The 19114-nt window shown below is 55.5% G+C and overlaps 1 protein-coding gene across 1 annotated transcript in view; it reads right to left on the reverse strand.

Annotated features, from left to right (window-relative positions):
* BICRA (BRD4 interacting chromatin remodeling complex associated protein) overlaps positions 1-18587 on the reverse strand; it is a 28983-nt gene extending 10396 nt beyond the window's left edge. Inside the window, 5 exon segments of the mRNA XM_074567311.1 lie at positions 3534-5504; positions 6694-6759; positions 7148-7190; positions 7873-7918; positions 18369-18587. Of these exon segments, the coding sequence (XP_074423412.1) occupies positions 3534-5504; positions 6694-6759; positions 7148-7190; positions 7873-7918; positions 18369-18456 (2214 nt within the window). The 5' untranslated portion in view covers positions 18457-18587.
* Positions 18588-19114: the final 527 nt, after the last annotated feature.

The following is a 19114-nucleotide window of genomic DNA, read 5'->3' on the forward strand; positions in this document are numbered from 1 at the left end:
CACCCCACCGGCAACACCATACTTTAAAGTACGAAACAGGCGGCAAAAACGGACTCTAAACCGTGCCCCCCCCCCGCGGGAAAAAAACCCAAGGGGGCTGCGGGGAGGGAGCGGCACCACAACCCCCCCCATCGTTGCCGGGGGGGGGGGACACGACACACCAGCTGCATTTCGCTTCCCGTTTGGACTTTAATCCCCACGTCGGGAGGTCGGGGGCCGGGGAGGGCTGTGTTTTCCCATGCAAACCCCCCCTCTTTCTTTTTTGTTGTCCCCCCCTCCTCCGCCCCCCCCGGTGAAAACCCTTAACGGTCCTTAAAATTTTACCTGCTGGAACCTGTCCAGTATTTGCTTCTGCTGAGGAGCGGGGCTGGGGAGGGCCGGGGGGGTCGGGAACTGGTTGGGGGCGAGGGGGAAGCCGCGGGGGGGCTCCCCTGTCAGGTGGAGGGCGTGGGTGGGGGTGGGGGGTTTGATCTGCCCTTGAGGGGGGCCAAACTGGAGCTGGAAATGGGGGGACTGGGAATGCTGGACCTCCGCCGGAGCCGGGAGCTGGACCTGAAGCTGGGAGGGGGGGGCGGCTTCGGCCTGTTGGAAAGGCGTTTGGGGCTGGGAGGGGGGGCGCAGGGGGTGCTGCCCCCCCCCGAGAGGGGAGGAAGCCAACTGGTTGGGGACGACGTACAAACCGGGCCCGGGGGGGGCCTGGGGGGTGCAGGAGCGGGAGAGGGGTTCGGAAGGGGGTCGGGAGAGGGTCTGGGGCTGGGAAGGGGGTCGGGAATGGGGCCGGGAAGGGGGTCGGGAGAGGGGCTGGGGTTGGGAAGGGGGGCGGGAAGGGTGCGGGGACTGGATTTGGGAGAGGTGGGCGGCCGGGAGCTGCGGGGCGTCCCCCGGGGCGGGGGGGGGCAGCGAAGGGGACGGGGAGGCTCCAGGGAGCTTCTGCTGCCCCGCGGGTAACTGCAACAGAGAAGGAAAGAGGAAGAAGGTTAGTCCGAGCTCAGGAAGGAAGGGGGGGTTAATTACTACCGATTCATCGATTAATTGATTATTTATCGATCAGCGGCTTCATCCAGCCCTCGGGGAGCTCCTCCGCTAACGAAGCGCCCCCCCTCCCCCCCCCCCCAAAACCATCCGCTGCTCCCCAGGACCCTCCTTCCGGCAGCTCCTGTCCCCAGGGTCGCTTTTAAAAGCATTTTTTTTTGGAGGGGGGGGGAAGAAGGTAAGACTGCGGGGAGGGGGGGAACGGGGCTTCCAAAAGCGGCTCCGGGCCGTGGCCACCTCAGCCGAGGCCGGGTAGCCACAGGCAGAGGGACGGCGAGCCCACGGGAGCCGGGGGAAGAAGCGTTTTCTAGTTTTCTTCCCGAAAAAACGCTGCCTGGAGCGGTGCTGGGACACCCCCTGCCGGTTCCGCTCCCCCCCCCCCCCCCCCCCCCCCCCCCCCCCCGTCCCTCGGGCAGGGGGTCAGTGGCCATCGGCCTCGGGGGGGGGGCTTAATGAGGATGGCCCTAACGAAGCGTCCCCCGTTAATTAAACAGCCGGGGAGAGCTTCACCCGGGGAGCTGCGCTCTCCACATCCCTCGATTATCGGAATTAGGGAAATATAAAGAATTTGGGGGGGCGGGGGGGGGGGACGCAAACGAAGTAGCGAGTGCGAAGGGCGAGGAAGAGGAAGAGGAGGAGGGGGAGGAAGAGGAGGAGGAGGAAGAGGAGGCAGCAGCTCCGGGGGTTAGTGAGCGGGAAGCGAGCGGGAGCAGCCGGAGCTCGGAGCTGGGAGGGACGGATGGAGGAAGGGGCGGTGGGGGGGGTTGTGGTTTTTGGGGCGTAAAGGGCTGAAAATCCACTGGAATTAAAAGCGGGATGAAAATCCAGCCCGGCAGATGGTGCGACGGCCGCCCAGGCCGCTCCGGAGCGGGGTTTTTCCGCCGGCGGATCGGGTTTTTTTCCCCATGAAAACCCCGTTTTCCACCGTTGGGAGAGACGGGGACGGGCCAAGAGCTCTCTCTGGAGGTGGGAAAAGGACTTTGCACCGGGCCCCCCCCTCATCCCGCTAACGAAACCGCGGTACTAATTAGCGCAAAGGCGGATCGAGGGACAATCTGGTGGAAAAGCACCGTTTCGACGCGGATTTAACACCCTCCCCGGCACCAAAACCCGCGAGAAATGGGAAATGGAGAGAAAAAACGACGGAGCTGGGGCGCGTTGCCTTCCCCCGAGGGCCGGAGGGGGGTTCCCGAATTCCAGGAAGGCTTTTCCCTAGTGCCAGGAGGGTTTTCTCATTTCCAGGAAGTTTTCCCCATTTCCAAGAGAGTTTTCCCTGTTTCCAGTAAGCTTTCCCCTATTTCCAGGAGCCTTTCCCCATTTCCAGGAAGGGTTTTCCCCATTTCCAGAAGGATCTTCCCCATTTCCAGGAAGCTCTTCCCTATTTCCAGGAGCCTTTCCCCATTTCCAGGAGGCTTTTCCCCATTTCCAGAAGGATCTTCCCCCTTTCCAGGAAGCTTTTCCCTATTTCCAGGAGCCTTTCTCCATTTCCAGGAAGGGTCTTCCCCATTTCCAGGAGGCTTTTGCCCACTTCCAGGAGGGTTTTCCCCATTTCCAGGAAGGGTTTTCCCTATTTCCAGGGTTTTCCCCATTTCCAGGAGGGTTTTCCCTGTTTCCAGGAAGGTTTTCCCTATTTCCAGGAGCCTTTCTCCATTTCCAGGAAGGGTCTTCCCCATTTCCAGGAAGGGTCTTCCCCATTTCCAGGGTTTTCCCCATTTCCAGGAGGGTTTTCCCCATTTCCAGGAGCCTTTCCCTATTTCCAGGAAGGGTTTTCCCTATTTCCAGGGTTTTCCCCATTTCCAGGAAGGGTTTTCCCCATTTCCAGGAGGCTTTTACCCATTTCCAGGACGGGTTTTCCCTATTTCCAGGATGGCTTTTCCCCACTTCCAGGTGGCTTTTCTCACCTTTCCCTGCTAATTCCGGGACTTTTTGGCTGACGGACCAGTATCCGCCTCCACGAATAGGAATTTCGGAAGGAAGGAAACCCGCCGCACTTCCAAGCCGGCATCCGAAAACGTCACCAAACCCTTTTCCGCCCTAATTCGGAGCGGAAGAGTCGCCCGCAGCCCCCGCCTCCCCCTCCTCGCGCCACCCGGCCCCCGACGCGGACACCCTACAGCCGCCCGATTAATTTTCCAGCCCTAATGAAGGTGGAAAAACCCCGAGTGGGAAAAGACAAGGTCCAACCCAAGCCGTCGCCGAGGAGGTGGCCGCGGTGGTGGCTTTGGTGGCCCAGCTGGACCCGCCACCAGCTTCTTCCAAACCCAAGGTGGTGGCACCCGATCGCGCGCCATCGGCTCGTTGCTCCGGGCAACTTGGAGTTTAAATGTCTACAAGGAATCGCCCCGCGGCGGGGAAAAGAAGGAATTACGGCTCCGCAGGAGCGATTCCAGCGGATACGGGGTGTAGAGCGAGCCCAAAAGCGGCTCTTGGTAGCCCACCGGCCTCCAAACACCCGACGGGCTGCAAAGACAGGGGCCACCAGCCACCGGGGCTCTACTTACCTGCTGGAGGAACATCTGCATGGAGTCCTGGTTGATGACGGCTCCGGCGGCGGCCGCTTGCCCCAGGATGATCTTTTCCGGGCTGGAAGCCAAACTGGGACTGGGCTGGGAAGCGACGGGCTGCTGGGAGGAGGGCGGGGGCGGGACGTTGAGCTGGAGCGGAGCCGGGGGCTGGGAGGCGGTTTGGACGGTGAGGATGGAGGACTGGTCCGTACTGGGCAGCAGGTTGGCCCCCGAGGCGGGCTGGGGCTGGACGAGGCCGGGGCTTTGGCTACTGGTGGCGGCGGAGGCCTGGATGCTGACGGCCTGGCCCAGGTTCTCGGTGGCGTTGAGCATGGCCACCTGGTTAGGCAACGTCACCCCCTGGATGACCGTTTGGCCCGTTTGGCCTAACGAAGCGGCCACGGAAGGTTGGCTCTGGGTGGTCAAGCTGCCGGCTAGCGAAACGGGCATCTGGAAAAGAGCCGGTTGCCCCACTTGGCCGGGTTGGAGCTGGATGGGAGCCGAGAGGATGTGAGCGGTGCCGTGGGCGTTCTGCGAGGTGAGGACCTGGCCCAGGTTCAACTGGCCGGCGATGTTCTGGTTGGTGAGGATCTGGGCCGGCAAAGCTTGGTTGGTTATCAACTGTCCGCCCGGCCCTTGGCTAGTTATGATATGGGCTTGGCCAGCGGGGTGGGAGGTGGTCAAGATCTGCCCTCCCATGTTGGCCTGCAAGGCCGAGAGCTGTTGGGGTATCTGGACGGCGGAGGCGCCGGCCAGTTGCCCGGGGAGGAGGAACTGGTTTTGGCCCTGCAGCATGGCCTGGGGGACGTGCTGAGCGGGGATGACGATGCTGCTGCCCTGGTTGAGCAAGTGGACGCTCATGGGCTTGCTGAGGGCCTGCTGCTGCGGCGGCGGCTGCTTGAAGACGTTGGCCGGGAGGCCCTGGGGGAAGCCCGAGAGGACCACGTTCTGCCCGGGTTTGCCGGCCATGAAGGTGAGGTTCTGCTGGGCCTTCTGCTGCTGCAGGGCGGCTTCGTTCTGGATGGTGAGGGTGGCGTTGTTGGAGGCGAAGGGTTTGGGGGTGATCTGGTAGAGCTTCTGCTGGAGGACGCCGGCGGGTTTGGGTTGGATGGGGGTGGGCGTGCGGTGGATGATGACGTTCTGGGCCTGCACCAAAGGGCTGCTCAAGTTGGAGGTGACGGTGAGGGGTTGGGAGCCTTGAGTGCCGGCCACGCTGCCGAACATGGAGTTGCCGTTGAGCGTGGTGGTGGCCACGGCGGGCAAGTTCTTTTGGATGACGAGACCGGCACTTTGCGGAGAGACCCCCGTGGAGGCCAGGGTGACCTGCTGTTGCTCAGGCGCCGACTGGGTGATGTAGCTGCCGACGGGCATGGTGGCCACCTGGGAGGGCTGAACCTGCTTGGCAATGATCTGCTGCGCCGACTGGTTGATGGCCATCACTTGTTGCCCCACCACCTGGATGGGCCCAATCCCCAGCGTCCCGCCGGGGCTCCCGTTGGGCAAACCCTGCAGGTTGGAGATGGGCTGGATGGTGACGTTCCCCAGCCCGACCTGCTGGAGGAAAGGCTGGACGCTGATGGCCTTGTTGACCACGTCGGCTCCCACCGGCTGCTGCACCAAGGCCTGGTGGGTGAGGACGGCGGGTTGCTGCAGCCCGATGAGGTCGGCCCCGCCGGAGAAGATCTGCGGGGTGCCGTCGGACGCCGTCTGCACCACCGGCTGGAGGGTGGGAAGCTGGAAGGAGCCCAGGTCCAGCTCGGCCTCGGCCTCCAACGTCTGCTCGGTGATGTTGGCCTCCTGCAGGCTCTGCTGGAGGATGTCGCAGGGTTGGTCCGAGTTGGGCAGGTTGGGCCCGCCGCCGGCGGGGGAGCCCAAAATGTCATCTTCTAAAAAGTCCAGGTCCACGCTGGCGGTGGGCTGGCTCTGCTCGCTGCTCAGGTGGTTGCCGGAGGACTCCTGGACGTGCAGCTGGGAGGGAAGGGGGAGGAGAAAGAAGACGACATTGAGCTCCGGTGCGGCGCGGGGTTGGGGGGGACGGGAAAAAGAGCTTCCACTCAACCCCTCCACCGCTTTGGCTAGCCGCTGCCCAGATGTGGTGGCCCAACGCCTCCGCTCCTCCAGCGGCGAGAGGGTTGCGGCGCCTTAACGAAGGCGCGGCGGCGTTTGAGAGCAGGCGGTGCCACCAAACGAGCGGCGGAGCCAATTAACGGTGCCTTGGGCCACCCTGGGCGCCACCGAAGGGAAGAATCCTGAGCACGTCTGACTCCTAAAAGTCGGGATCGGAAGCCTTTTTTTTTTTTTTTTTCTCCTACAAAAAAGCCTAAAAATGCCAGGAAAACCCAGCCCTTTTCTCGCAGGAGCCGCCCCACTGCCCTACAGCGAGGGCAACGCTGCGCCGGGCACAGAATTGGGGAAATAAAGGGAAAAAGCAACGTGCAGCCGAACCTGGGACATTCTCCCTCCCTCCCCCAGCCCCGGCGCTTCTGTAAAACACAAGAAGTTAAAAAATAAACTAATAATTTAAAAAAAAAAAAACCAACCACCAAACTATAAAAGAAGTAAATCTCAAAGCATCAGTGGCTTTACCCGAAGTTTGGGTAAAAAGAATAAAGCGCAACGGAGGGGAAAAAAAATGAAAAAAAAATGAAAAAAAAAAAAAAAAGAAGATTCTTACCACAACGCAACTGGAAATGGCGAAAAAAAAATAATATAATTCATGCTTGAACGTTACCCATGCAGAATAACTCATGCTTTTGGGGGAAAAACCAAAAAAAAAGAAAAAAAAAAGAGGATTTTTTTGACAATCTACTTGGCAATATTTCACCTTCGCTGCGGCAGCGAGGGGAGGGCGCGCTCCGGTCCAAGGAGAGGGAGGGGGGCGGCGGGACGGAAAGGGGTTGGTTTTTTTCCTTCTCACCACCTTTTTTTTTTTTTTTTCAACTTTTCGCCAAATAATTCCCCAAATTCCCCCCCCGCCCCCCCCCCCCCCCCAACCCGTTTTCCGGCCTCAAAGGTTAAAAAGCGGATTTTTTCCATCCGCACGGGAAAAAAAGAAGCAAAAAAAAAAAAAAAAAAAAAAAAAGGGCAAAAAAATAATAAAAAGGGAAGGTTTCTAAGCTGGAATTCCCCGATTATAAATGAAAAATAAAATACCTACCCCAGCACCTTCAAAAAAGGCACTGGCTGCATCTCCTGTGTTGTCCAGGAGATCATCACTGTCAATCTGTAATTAAAAAGATTTTCATTTACTTTCTTTAGATATAATATGGCAAAAAAAAAAAAAAAAGGGAAAATATATATATATATATAAAAAAAAAAAAAGAGCGGTGACGGGCAGCCCCTTGGCCGAGGTCCCTCCCCGTCCCCGTTTCGGCTCAAAACGCCCCAAAACCCCCAGAAATTGTCCCGGTTGCGCTTGGCCGGGGAGGTGAAAAAAAAAATCCTTAAAAACTCAAAATATTCCAAATTTGGGGGTGGGGCTGGGGGTGTGTCTTTGGAAAAACCGGAAAAAAAACCCACCCAAAAAACCCCACTCCACCACCCCCACCCCCCACCGCCTCCCGGAAGTTTGGGTGGAAGTTTTTGGGGAATAAAAAGAAGCCGTCGCTCACCTTTTCGGATCCATGTAAAAAATCGTTCAAGGCCTGAGGGTCGCTGCAAAACAAGAGAGGGAAGCGTTTAGGGCCGGCTGTTAATTAGTCCCGTTCTAATTAACGCGTTGACGCCCCCTTCCAATCGGGCGGGGACCGGTTGATATTCCCACGGTTGCGTTTTAGTAGGGATATAAATTAAGGCGGGGGCGCTCCGAGAAGGTCGATATTCTTCTCCGCCACCTTATTCCCCCCCTTCCCCTCTGAATTCCGCAAAACCCCAATTACCAGCCGTTTCCTAATTGGGATTTTACTGGAAAAGGAGCCTGCTTCGGCTGTGGAAAAAAAAAAATCATCATTTGGGCCACCGGCTAAGGAACATCCCCAGCCCGCTGACGGGTCACAAAACCCCCCCAAAATGCGAGATTTTGGGCAAAAACGGGGAGGGATGGGATTTATCGGCGTTACGGGTGCGAGGAGGACGGTTTTCCTCGTGTAAAATGGTGTAAAATTCCGCCCCAGAGCGCTCCGAGCCGCACGGGAGGAAGCAAAAGCCCACGCGGGGAAGGATTTTGGAGTTCGGAGACCCTCCGGGATGGGTTTTGGCTCTGGGAAGAGCCGGCCCGGCCAGCGGAGAAGCTGCGGTGAATCCACGGGGACGCGGTGACGGATCCAGGGTGGCCCGAAGTCCCTTCCCGTCCCTCCGCTCTTTCCCGGAAAAGGAGGAACCCTCCGGCTTCACTCACCAAATTACATCTAGCAGGCACCGGCCGTCTTCATCATCCATGTCAACTGCAAAGAGCGGAGAGACACCACGTTACCCTCCGGAGCTTCTCCTCCTCCTTCCCTCCATCCCCACCACCGCGCTCCGTTTCGCCTCCCCATCCCCAAGCGAGGAGGAGGAGGAGGAGGAGGAGGAGGAGGAGGAGGAGGAGGAGGAGGAGGAGGAGGAGCAGGGGGAGGATGCCCCGACAGCAAGGGACAGGAGCGGAGGGCAGCCCCCAGAGGAGCGTCCGCCACTCCTGAAGCCCCGTTGTGGTGGTTTTGGCCAAGCTCAAGGTCAAGATTGGGTTGATCCCAACTGGGGCTACCAGCCTAAGCAGCGCCCCAGCTCGATGTTGGCCAACTGAGGCCAGAGGAAGGTGGCCCAGACGGCCTGGAGCGTGGCGCGAGGTTCACGGCCAGCAGTAGGAACACCAGCCCCTCCACCAATATCACCCTGCGCTGGACAAGCCGATGGTGGCCACCCATCACCACTGCTCCTTGAGTGGTGGCTACGGGTGAGACAACTGGGAAGCCAAAAGTGTGGCCAAATGAGCCCGTGACCAGTGGCCGAGGGATCTGCTTGTCCTTCCACCACGCTCATCCCTCCATCGTGGTTGCCCATCCCTCCATCATGGTCACTCGTCCCTCCACCGCAGTCAACCCTCCATCATGGTTGCCCATCCCTCCATCATGGTTGCCCATTCCTCCATCATGCTCATCCTTCCAACACGGTCGCTCAACCCTCCATCGTGGTTGCCCATCCCTCTACCACACTCAACTCTCCATCATGGTTGCCCATCCCTCCATCATGCTCATCCCTCCAACGTGGCCGCTCAACCCTCCATCGTGGTTGCCCACTCCTCCATCACGGTCGCTCGTCCCTCCACTACACTCAACCCTCCATCACGGTTGCCTGTCCCACGCTCATCCCTCCATCGTGGTTACCCATCCCTCCATCGCGGTTGCCCGTCCGTCCACCATGCTCATCTCTCCACCGCGCTCAACCCTCCATCGTGGTTGCCCATCCCTCCACCATGGTTGCCCATCCCTCCACGACACTCAACCCTCCATCATGGTTGCCCATCCCTCCATCGTGGTCACTCATCTCACCACCACACTCAACCCTCCATCGTGGTTGCCCGTCCATCCATCATGCTCATCCCTCCATCGTGGTCCCTCCACCATGGTCAACCCTCCATCATGGTTGCCCATCCCTCCACCATGGTCAACCCTCCATCGTGGTTGCCCATCCCTCCATCGTGGTCACTCATCCCTCCACCACACTCAACCCTCCACCATGGTTGCCTGTCCCTCCACCACACTCATCCCTCCATCGTGGTTGCCCATCCCTCCATTGTGGTTGCCCACCCCTCCGCCACCTCCCCAGGGCGGCGCTCTGAATTCTCACCCCAAATATATGATATTTCTTAAAGATACGCAAGAAACCTCCTGATTTTTATCAGCAGAGGCCAAGCAAAGGGCGCCAGGGAGGAGCTGCGGGCGACGCTCTCAGGGGGAGAACGAGGGTGATGTCACGCCCGGTGAGTGACATCATCACAGCAGGGCTGGGAAGTTGTGATGTCAGCCCATGAAACGTGGGCGAAGCCAACCAAAAGAGAGGACTAACAGATTTCCGAAAGGATGCATTTTGCTGCCGGATTTGTGGCATCTTCCTTATCGTTGGGGTAGAACACCACCAAAAAATGACAGTAACACCGATCGGGGACCCGAAACGACCCGTTTTCCCCCTTTTTAACCCAGAAAACAACACGCCTGGGTTGGTTTCGCTCCTCAGGCGCGGAGCACTGCCCAGCCGCAAACCTGCAAGCCCAGAGAAGCCCTGAAGACTTTAAAAATTAGAAATAAATGTCGCCGTAAGAACTCACGGAGGTTATTTTGCGCCCAAGTCACACTCGTAACGCTACCGTCGGGGCGGGAAGTCGATTCCCGCCACCATGAAACGCGCATAAAACACCCTGGCGCCGTTTTCACTCATCTGAAAACGGCCATCGCCGGAGTTTTTCCCAGTGTTTTCCCAGACCTCGCGCTCCTCTTCCCGAGCCGCCAAACTCCGCCGCGATTCTCTTCCCACATTTGCATCTCCGACGTTCAAAATGACGCCGGCCCCGAAATTAAGGACAGACGGAGACGGATGAGGGGGGGGAAGGCAGCCAGGAATCGGCGCTTTTTGCGGGACGCCGCTGCCAAAAAAGCGGAAAAACCCCAGGGAAAGGCAACGAGGAAAGTTTCTGCTGCCCGGAGATCTTTTACAGCCCTGTTTTGCTTCTGCCTCGATTTTATTCGCCGACGAGGCTCCATCTCAGCCTATTTTTAGCTCGCAACGCCGGGAACGGTGGCGCGATGGAAGGAAAAGCCTTTGGCCGGGAAGGGAAACACCGAACTTTACATCCTGAGCTCTCGAAAAAGAGGGAGAAAAAACCCACTTTGGAGAGTTTAGAAGCAATTAAGAGGGAACAAACCCCTATCCCAAATTCCCAGATTATCCCGGCGAGGAAAAGAAACCCAACCCTTATTGAACACGGAAGAGACGACAGCGCAGCCAAAAAGAGGAAGAGGGTTTAGTTATTTCCCGCCCGCGGGAAAGAAAAAGAACCTCCCTCGTCCCGAAAGCGCAATTTCCTCCTCGGATGTGCCCAAAATTTAGGGTTTTGGTGGTAAAAACCACCCCTGGAGCCGGGTTTCGCTTTCGGTTTGACCAGTAGCCCCAGTTGGGCCGGCTGCTTTCGGAGCGTTACCTGCAGCCTGCTCCTTAATTGTTAATTATTCTTTGTTTTATCATATTTAAGCCGCTCCAATCGTTAGCCCTCGGTGGTTTAAGCTTCCCTTTGCAATTAGAGATAACGATGAGAATATATTTTGGGTTAGGGCAGGAAGGTTTGGGGATAACTCTCCGGACACCCCCCATGGCCCCAAGATGATGATCCAAAGGAAGAGCCGGTAAAACACCGGAGCTGGCACCAAACCCACCTTCCAGCCCCAAATTGCTTCCATAAAAAGTGGGGAAAAGGGGTTTTTCGGCTCAGAAGTGGGTGAGAAAAGGGCTCATCCTCCAGACGAGAAGTTTCTAGAAGCGCATAGAAAGAAGCCTCAAAAGCAGCCGGACACGCGGCGTTTCTCCCGCGAAACGAGTCGAGGGCAGAGTTGTCCAAAGCTGGTCGCTTTTCCCCCAAGGGAAATGTCACTTTGTCCCCAGCGTCGCGGTGTCTGGGGGGAGCAGGGGGCGCCAAGGAGGGGTGGAACCCCCAAACGGGTACGGAATCGCGTTTTATTAATTACCGAGAGTCCTACCAACGCTCCGCTCACGCACCGTCGCCTTGCGGGGCGTTTTACCCTGCCCGCGCTCTTAAACCAAAATAAACAGAATTTTAAAAATACGTGTATTATGACTTAAAAGCCTTAAAAAACGGCTTGCGACAGGGGAGCCGAGAAATCCAATTTTCAGCAGCCGCGGAAAAGCCGCGCGGTCCCTTCGGAAAGTTTTCCTCCCGTCGAGCAAACACTTCTCCCTTCCGGAAAAGAAAAATAAAATCAAATAAATCCCTTTTATTTCAGTTGCGGCGACCGCAGAGCGAGCTCCGGTTACACCTCGACCCCAATTCCCTGTTTTCTTTTGGGGTTTGGAGGTTTTTTTTCTCCGCCGTTTCCTTTTCTCCCTGCGATTTCCCTCAGGTTTCCTCTTCCCGAGGTCATCGATCCAATGGCTCTGCTAAAAACATCAGCCACGCTTGAAAAAAACCTGAAGTTTTTTTCGAGGGAGGAAACCCAAATTTTGCGCAGAATCTATCAAAAAAGCAAAGGTGGGGAAGGAAGTCCCAAATATTCCCTCTTTCACGGCAGCAAGAGTTTATTTATCAGCCTGGATTTATCACCCCGGGCAAGAAAGTGAGCGGGAAAACTTGGGAAAAGCGAGTTTTTCAGTCCCAAAATGGGTTGTTTTGTAAGGTTTTGTGGCCAAATTATCCCCGGGACCCTCGGAAAACCCCTCCGATAATCACCGTTAATTCCAATGGTTCCTGCCGCCGAGGGACGACAGACTCGACTGAACCAAAATCGAGGGATTTCCATTTCTATCAACCCAAAAGGCAAAAGCCGGCAACGACAAAAGCATCTTCCGGAGGGGGAAAAAGCTGGAAATTCTCATTTCCCCCCCCGGGATTTGGGGAGCATCGAGGAAATGTCCGTGTCCACGCGCCGCAGGAACGCGGCGTCCCTCTCCCGACGGCATTTCCCTGGGATTTAAGGAAAGGATTCCTGCAGAAATCCCGTTTCTAAGCAAACAAACCCCCAAAACAGCAACTAAAAACAAGAAAACAAGCATTTTATTTTGGCCGTACTAATAAATATTTGAAATATAAACACTTACGGGTGCGGGGTTTTTTTTTTTCTAGGAGAAACATAAAAGGAAACAGCCCAAATTCCGAACATACCAATGATAAATGTCTATTTTTAACGGAGAAACTCGGAATTAGACACAATTTGCCATTCTCCCGTAGCGTTTCTTCGTTTTATTTTCACCGTTTGGGACAAATCTTCCAGTCGACGCCATAAATCTCATAATTCTGAGGCAGCCGGCACGGCGTTAGAGGAGAAATTAATACCTCAAAATAAGAAAAACTCTTCGGAATCGTTTCGGAGCCGATGCCTAACGAGCAGCTCCAAGGAACGAGGGCAATACTCAACATACACCCCAGCCCAATCAGCGTAATTAGGGCCGGAGACGTAATTACAACACCCTTTTGACCCACTGCGGAAAGAAAATCCACCGCTCCGGGTCGAGATTTTTTTTTATTGTTCCCCAAAATACCAATATCCCAAAAAAACGAACCCCAAATATGCCCCAAACACGGGGCTTTTCGGAGTGATTTTAAGGGCTAAAGAGCACGTTTGAAAAACCAAGATGGAATTTGAGCAGAAATCCCGGCATTCCAGCCAGCGCCGCCGTCCTCAAAACCAACCCGCAAAAACCGAGCATTCCCACATTCGGGAATTCCTTAAAAAAACCCGCATTTCTTTAAATTCCATTTTGCGAGAGGCACGAGTGGATTTTCGCAACACAAATCTTTAAAAAGCACCAAATTCCATGGAAATTTAAAGCATTAAAGGGCCGGTGGCGTTTGAGGTGAATTAAACCCAAATTCCTCCGTACAGCGGGAATATTATGCCCATTTTACAGCTTATAGTACTTTCCCAATTCCAGCTGGAAGGAATTTACGTTCCCCATTTTCACTGAAAACAGGCAAAAACCCCAATTTTTATCACATAAAGGGCGACTCCGGTATTTTTGAACCAGCTCCTGGAGTTCCAATCTCACGGATTTCCAGTAGATACGTCAAATTTAAGGTCATTGAGGTTGAATTTTTTTTTAACGGAAGGAATTCCGGAGACGCTTCCCACCCAAGGAGCGGCGAAATGAGGAGAAAAACGCCCGATTTTGGGTCCCTGGAGGCGGCAGCCACAGGTGGGGGCTGCTCGAGAACAACCTTGGACGTTTTCCTACTGGTAAAAACAACGTAAAACCACTTTTGTACCGTTTCTAGCTTAAATACGGCTCCAAAAACCAATTAAATCCACCAAAAGAAGTTCTCCTCCTATCTCGCCTCGCCATAATTCATTCACTCTTGATTTTCATTTATAATTTTTTTTCCCCAACTCTTCCCTCCGCTGCCCCCTTTTTTGAGGTAAAACGTCCCGTTTTTGGGTTTCCTGGCGGGGACTCACCCTCCCCTCCCCCTGCGCAGGATCGACTGGGAGCTTTTCTCGGGTTGGGTTTGTTTTTTTTTTTTTTTGGCTCAAAATCATTTCCAGACTCACATTCCCTCGACCGCAGCGGGAGGAGGAGGAGGAATACAATGGGAGGCAAAGTGCTCTTTTTTTTGGAGAAAGAGGAGGAAAATTTTCCGGGGGGTGGAGAGGGGGGGGAAAAGAGGAAAACCACCGTTCCCTGTCTGGAAACGCCGCTCCCCGTTTGCCGACCCCAAAAAATGGTGGAAGGGTGTTTCAGCTTCTTTTTTTTGGGGTCAAACTTCCAGATAACGCTCATCCGGTGGATGCGAAAGGTGGTTTTTCCTCGCTCGGGAAAGGTGCGACAGCCTTGGGAATCCGCAGGAAAGGGAAAAGGGGAGAGGGAAGCAGGTCCTCGCCGCCTCCGTGGCGCGGATTTACGAGCCCCAGACACAAAACCAGACAAATTAACGCCGGGGGGTGCTGTGCGGTGGGGGCTTTTTATTCGAGGGGGAGCAAATATCAGCAAGAAATAAGAAAAGAAAAGGAGAAACGCGCTCAATTACGTGCAGTCCTAGAGGTGCGAAGGCCGAGGCCGGCCGAAAAGCCCTGGGTGGCCCCCGCTTTTAACGACGCCCGATAAAAGCAACTAAAACCTCGACGGTTTTCTGAAGTTCTCCCGACAATTTCCCAGCTCCCCCTTCCGAAAATGAGCCAAAAAAGGAGCTTTTTGCAGGTGAACGCCTCCTCGGGCGCGCATCGGCGACCTTTCCGGCCAAAGCCCGGCGAATGTTTCGACTCCTTATGGAAGCAGAAACAACTTCCAAACACGCGCTGAATGTAAACTGAAATATTTTCGGCCTCCGCCGGCAGCCAGCCCGGCCTCCCCTCAGCCCCAGGCGGGGTTTTGCGACCCGTTTTCAGTTTTCTCCGGAGAAAAATGACCAAAAATGGGGTCAATCCGCCAACGGAGAAGGAGCAAAGGGGGGAACAGAGGAGGCAGGGCTCAAAGAAAACACCTTGGGAAGTCGACAGGGAGTTTTGGATTCACCGTAACGTTATTAAACTCCAGTTTTTAGATCACCGTGGGGAGGGAAAAGGTTTCTTTTGCCCAAATAAGCTCGGGAAAGAGGTAACCGAATTTTTCCAGCTTTGTCAACTCCCGGGAGGATAAAAAAAAAGCAAGCGATCGCTCCGGCTTTAACTCCCTTTTTGAGGGTTTTCAACTATTTCAGCGATATTCCAGACAAATCCGCACCCAAACGCAGCCCGACGGCTCCCCGCTACGTAGCAAAAGCCAAGCGCGATTAAGGAATTTCGGCTCATGGCAACCTGCGGCTGTCAGGCGTCGAGTATTATCAGAAAAAATTCAAAAAAAAAAAAAAAATAAAATCAAATCACATTTCTGTTAGCCGGACAGTTTGTCGCGTTTGGGGTCTGCTTACGCCGGGACGGGCGAGAGCAGCTCCTCTGGGCGCCGTTTATTTTACGGAACAGGTAGAAAAAGGGGTAAAAAGAACAAGGAAATCTTGGCCAACGGGAAGAAGCACCTCAAGAGATGAAACGATGGCTCGGTCGCCATAGCAATCCCCAGCTCCGCCGGTGTCACCGACACAGGGACGGCTCCAGCCAGGCTCGCACCGGAGGGTTTTGGCACGAGGGAGCTATTTTCCTGGTGAATTCTGGCAAAAAAAGGGCAAAAACCTCCCCTTCCTCCGTGCCTGGAGCAGGTCTGAAGCCGTTTCTCACCCCGCTGAGAACGGGCAGGGCACTAATTCTTATTATTCCTACTTATTCTTCTTATTATTCTTATTTATTACTCTTATTATTCATATTCATTCTTATTATTCTTACTATCCTACGCTAACTTTTAGCGCCAGGGGGCCGTTAATGAAGAAGCAGCGCTGGTCAACTCAACGACAGCCACGCAATTAGCCGGCCGAGGTCTCACAGCTCGTCTCCCCCAGCCATTAAGGGACAAGTTTCCAGTTTTAATACCCAAATTCCGGCCAAAAGAGGGAAAAGGGCCCCGCGAAAAGACTGGGACCGAACATGAAGCCGTTGACGGGCGATTTCAAATCCAGCTGGATTTTAACGGCGCATGTTTTGACGTTAATACACCGATTCTGGTGAGAACGAAGGAAAAACCTTCAAGCCAAAATTCCACTCTACGACAGGACGAAGTTTTGAGAAAAACCCTCCTCTGTTCCTGCCAGGATTTGGAACGTTTCTCTGTCCTATCGAGGCTTTAAATTTAGCCTTCGGTCTCTCGCACGGCGAAAAAGAAATACCGAGTCACAAACCGGTTTAAAAAAAAAGAAAACTTGGGAAAGAAAAAGTGGTCCCAAAGTCCAGCTTCATCCCCACGACGGGAAACACAAGATAAAGCCCGCGAAAAAGGTCACGTAAAACGCTGCCGCTCCCTCTGTGTCCTCCAGAACGTACAGAAATAGGCTCTTTCTCCTCAAAAAAAAAAAAACAAAACCAAAGGTATTTTGGGGAGAAGCGTGAATCTGCACAAATAGTGGGTTTTAGGGGAAAAACTCCGGCTCTGTAAAAAACATACGCACCTCAAGCAGACTCTACCCCCAGCCAGGCAGGGACCGGACAAGCTCATCGCTTCAAATTCCATGTATTTATACTCCGAACTAAAGAGCGGGTTTGGCTTTAAAGCCGGGGACGCCGCCATAATTAAGACCCCAATAAATTAATGAGGCTACCGTGTTTTAGGGGTGATCCGGCCAAGCGTTGCCAGAGAGGAGAAATCGGTGGCCGAGAGTAAAAAGCAGCGGCGAACTTCCAGCTCGCGGCCGGGGGATCGGCACTGAAGCACCACATAACGAGAATATTTGGTAAAAGGGATGGAGTCGTCTCCTCCTTCCACCCTCCTCATCCTCCTGCTAAAATAAAAAGAATGGGAAGAAACCGAGGACGGAGAGACGGCAACTTGACGGCCACAAGTCCCCGCACGGGTCTGGGTTGTACTGGGAGGAGCAGCGCAGAAACCGGCGGGGGAAGTTGATAATAAAGGAGTTTTTTTGGTAAAAATCAAGAGGTTTCTTCCTGCAAAACACCGGCCACGTTTTGAGAGGGATCATTCACCTGCCCCTCGTCTTGTAATTAAACACCAAAAGGTGTTGGATAACGATCAGGGTAAAGGTGCCCCTATTGCCTTGTCCCCTCATTCTAGAAATAAATCCTAGTAATCATCATAATCACCATAATAATCATCATAATATCAAAGAGCAGCACAATTAGTTTACTCGGCGAAGAACCGACAGTGAAAAAAGTGGAATATTTTATAGCCTTCAGATGTAAACAGAAAAGTGTCCCCCCACAGACGGCAGGGGACGAGGAAAAGGCACAAAAAAATGACATCGTTACGTCAAATCCTCATCCCGAGGCCAGCACAGCCCATGGGTGCCCCTGGACACGGCACCGACGGGTGCCATGGCCACAGGAATCCCGCTAGAAAGCAGGATTTTGGCACACGAGTCGGCGCTCGGTATCCAGTCCTGCTGCACCTGAACTTGGGGCGGGGGGGCAGGGGGGGAAGACAAACCCCGAAGCCTCAGTTTCCCTTTGGGTCAAAATACATCTTCCACCAGAAAAAGTTACGCCGGCGAACGGGACGTCCGGGCATCCAGAGCCTGAAACGGTACCAGAAATCCACCAGAAACGAGGAATTAACCCCAAAAAATAAAGATGCATGGGGGGAAAACCCACCCGGCGAGGAGAGCCCGGTGCGCTGTGTTTCGAGTACGGAGCAAACTACGGAGCCCGCAGAAACCAAAACCGCACGCCCGGAATCGGTCACGCAAAAAAAATTAAAAAAAAAAATAAACAAAGCCAAAACACTTCATAAACGGTAAATACATCTGGAAATGAAGCTGTGAGCGGCAGGCGAATGAAAACTAGAAGAGAACCTGAAGAGCAGCGCACCGTAGTTTTTATTCAGCTGATGTGTTTTTAGGTGTTTTTCACGCACTGAGGACAAACTTGGGAGCTGGAAGGCGTCGCGGGGCACCCATTTGATCCCAAAAGCGGCCTCTAGTTACTTTTACCAGCAGAACATCCCCCCCCGCAGGGTGTTTTCCCCTCAAAAAGGGCTGAACCGGGGGAGCGGGGGGTCGCAGCCGCCCGAGTTTGTGTTGCCGGCGGGTCCGGAGGTTTTTAATCCCGACATTGCAAACCCTTCGCTTCCAGGGCCATCCCTGCCTCTTCCAGGGAGGAGGAGGAAGAGGAAGGAGGGGGGACACACACATACAGAGAGCAGCTCCGCCACCGAGACAGCCCCACAGAACCGGCGGCCTCTCCCCGAGCCCCCCCCCGCCTCGCCCGGGAGGAGGTGGGGACGAGCAGGGCGCTTCCCGGAGGCAACGGAGGGGGGTGTGTGTGTGTGGGGCGGCCTGGCCGCCGGCGCCCCCTCTTTTGGGCCTGGGGTGTGTGTGTGTGGGGGGGGGTCCGGGGGGTGGCGACCGTGGAAGGCGACGTCTCCTTTTTGGAGAGGTACATTGTATTCCGGAGACGTGACCCGCAGCCGCCGCACCGGGAGGGCTGTCCGGGGGCGGCGGGGCCGGGCCTCGGGGAACGGAGAGGAGGGGTGGTGGGGTGGAGGGAGAGAAGGAGCGGCCGGGCCGGTGTCCGGGGAGGGGGCAGCCCCCCCCAGCCCCGCCGCCGCAGGTAGCGGAGTTAAGCGATTTAAAGCGAAATTGCTGCATTGTAAGAAACTCACCGTGATGTTTGAGCAGCAGTCGGCGCGGGGTCTCCCAGACATCCCCGCACGGGCTCCGGAGGCAGGACCCCGCCAGGCACCGACACATAGGGGTTCAGCGCGGTGCCTGATCGCCGCCCGCACCCCCCCCGCTCCCCGACACCGGGGCGGGGGGAAACACACCGAAAGGCAGGGGGCGAACGGGAGGGAGGGGGGAACGCCCCGGCCCGGTGCGGGCGAAAAATAACGCACCCCCCCACCCGGTCTGCCCTTCCCCCCCCGCAACCAACAGGCCCTCATTTGCATAGACCACGCCCCGCGCTAACCCTGTACGGTAGATTTGCATACGTCACGCCTCAACGTAGGTATTTGCATGCGCCACGCCCCTACCGCTATCTATTTGCATACGCTGATCCACGGCCGAGTATTTACATAGACCACGCCCCCTCTCGATACATTTGCATACTCCACGCCCCCACCAGCCACTCACATTGCGTATTTGCGTACGACACGCCCCATCACCCAATATTTACATAGGCCACGCCCATTCCTTGTGTTTATACACCACGCCCCGTCTCGCTGTATTTGCATAGACCACGCCCCAAAACGTATTTACATACGCTACGTGCCCCCCCCCCCCCCCCCCCCCCCCCCGCGGCTCGCAGAGGCGAGTCGGCCCCGGGGCTCGGAACGGGGCTAGCAAAAGCCGGCAGCGGGCTAGTGAAAACCATAGCGGGCCCGAGGAAGGCAGGACCGGCCCCCCAGGA

The sequence above is a fragment of the Larus michahellis genome, chromosome 26, assembly GCF_964199755.1.
Source record: "Larus michahellis chromosome 26, bLarMic1.1, whole genome shotgun sequence".
In the NCBI taxonomy this organism is placed as follows: domain Eukaryota; kingdom Metazoa; phylum Chordata; class Aves; order Charadriiformes; family Laridae; genus Larus; species Larus michahellis.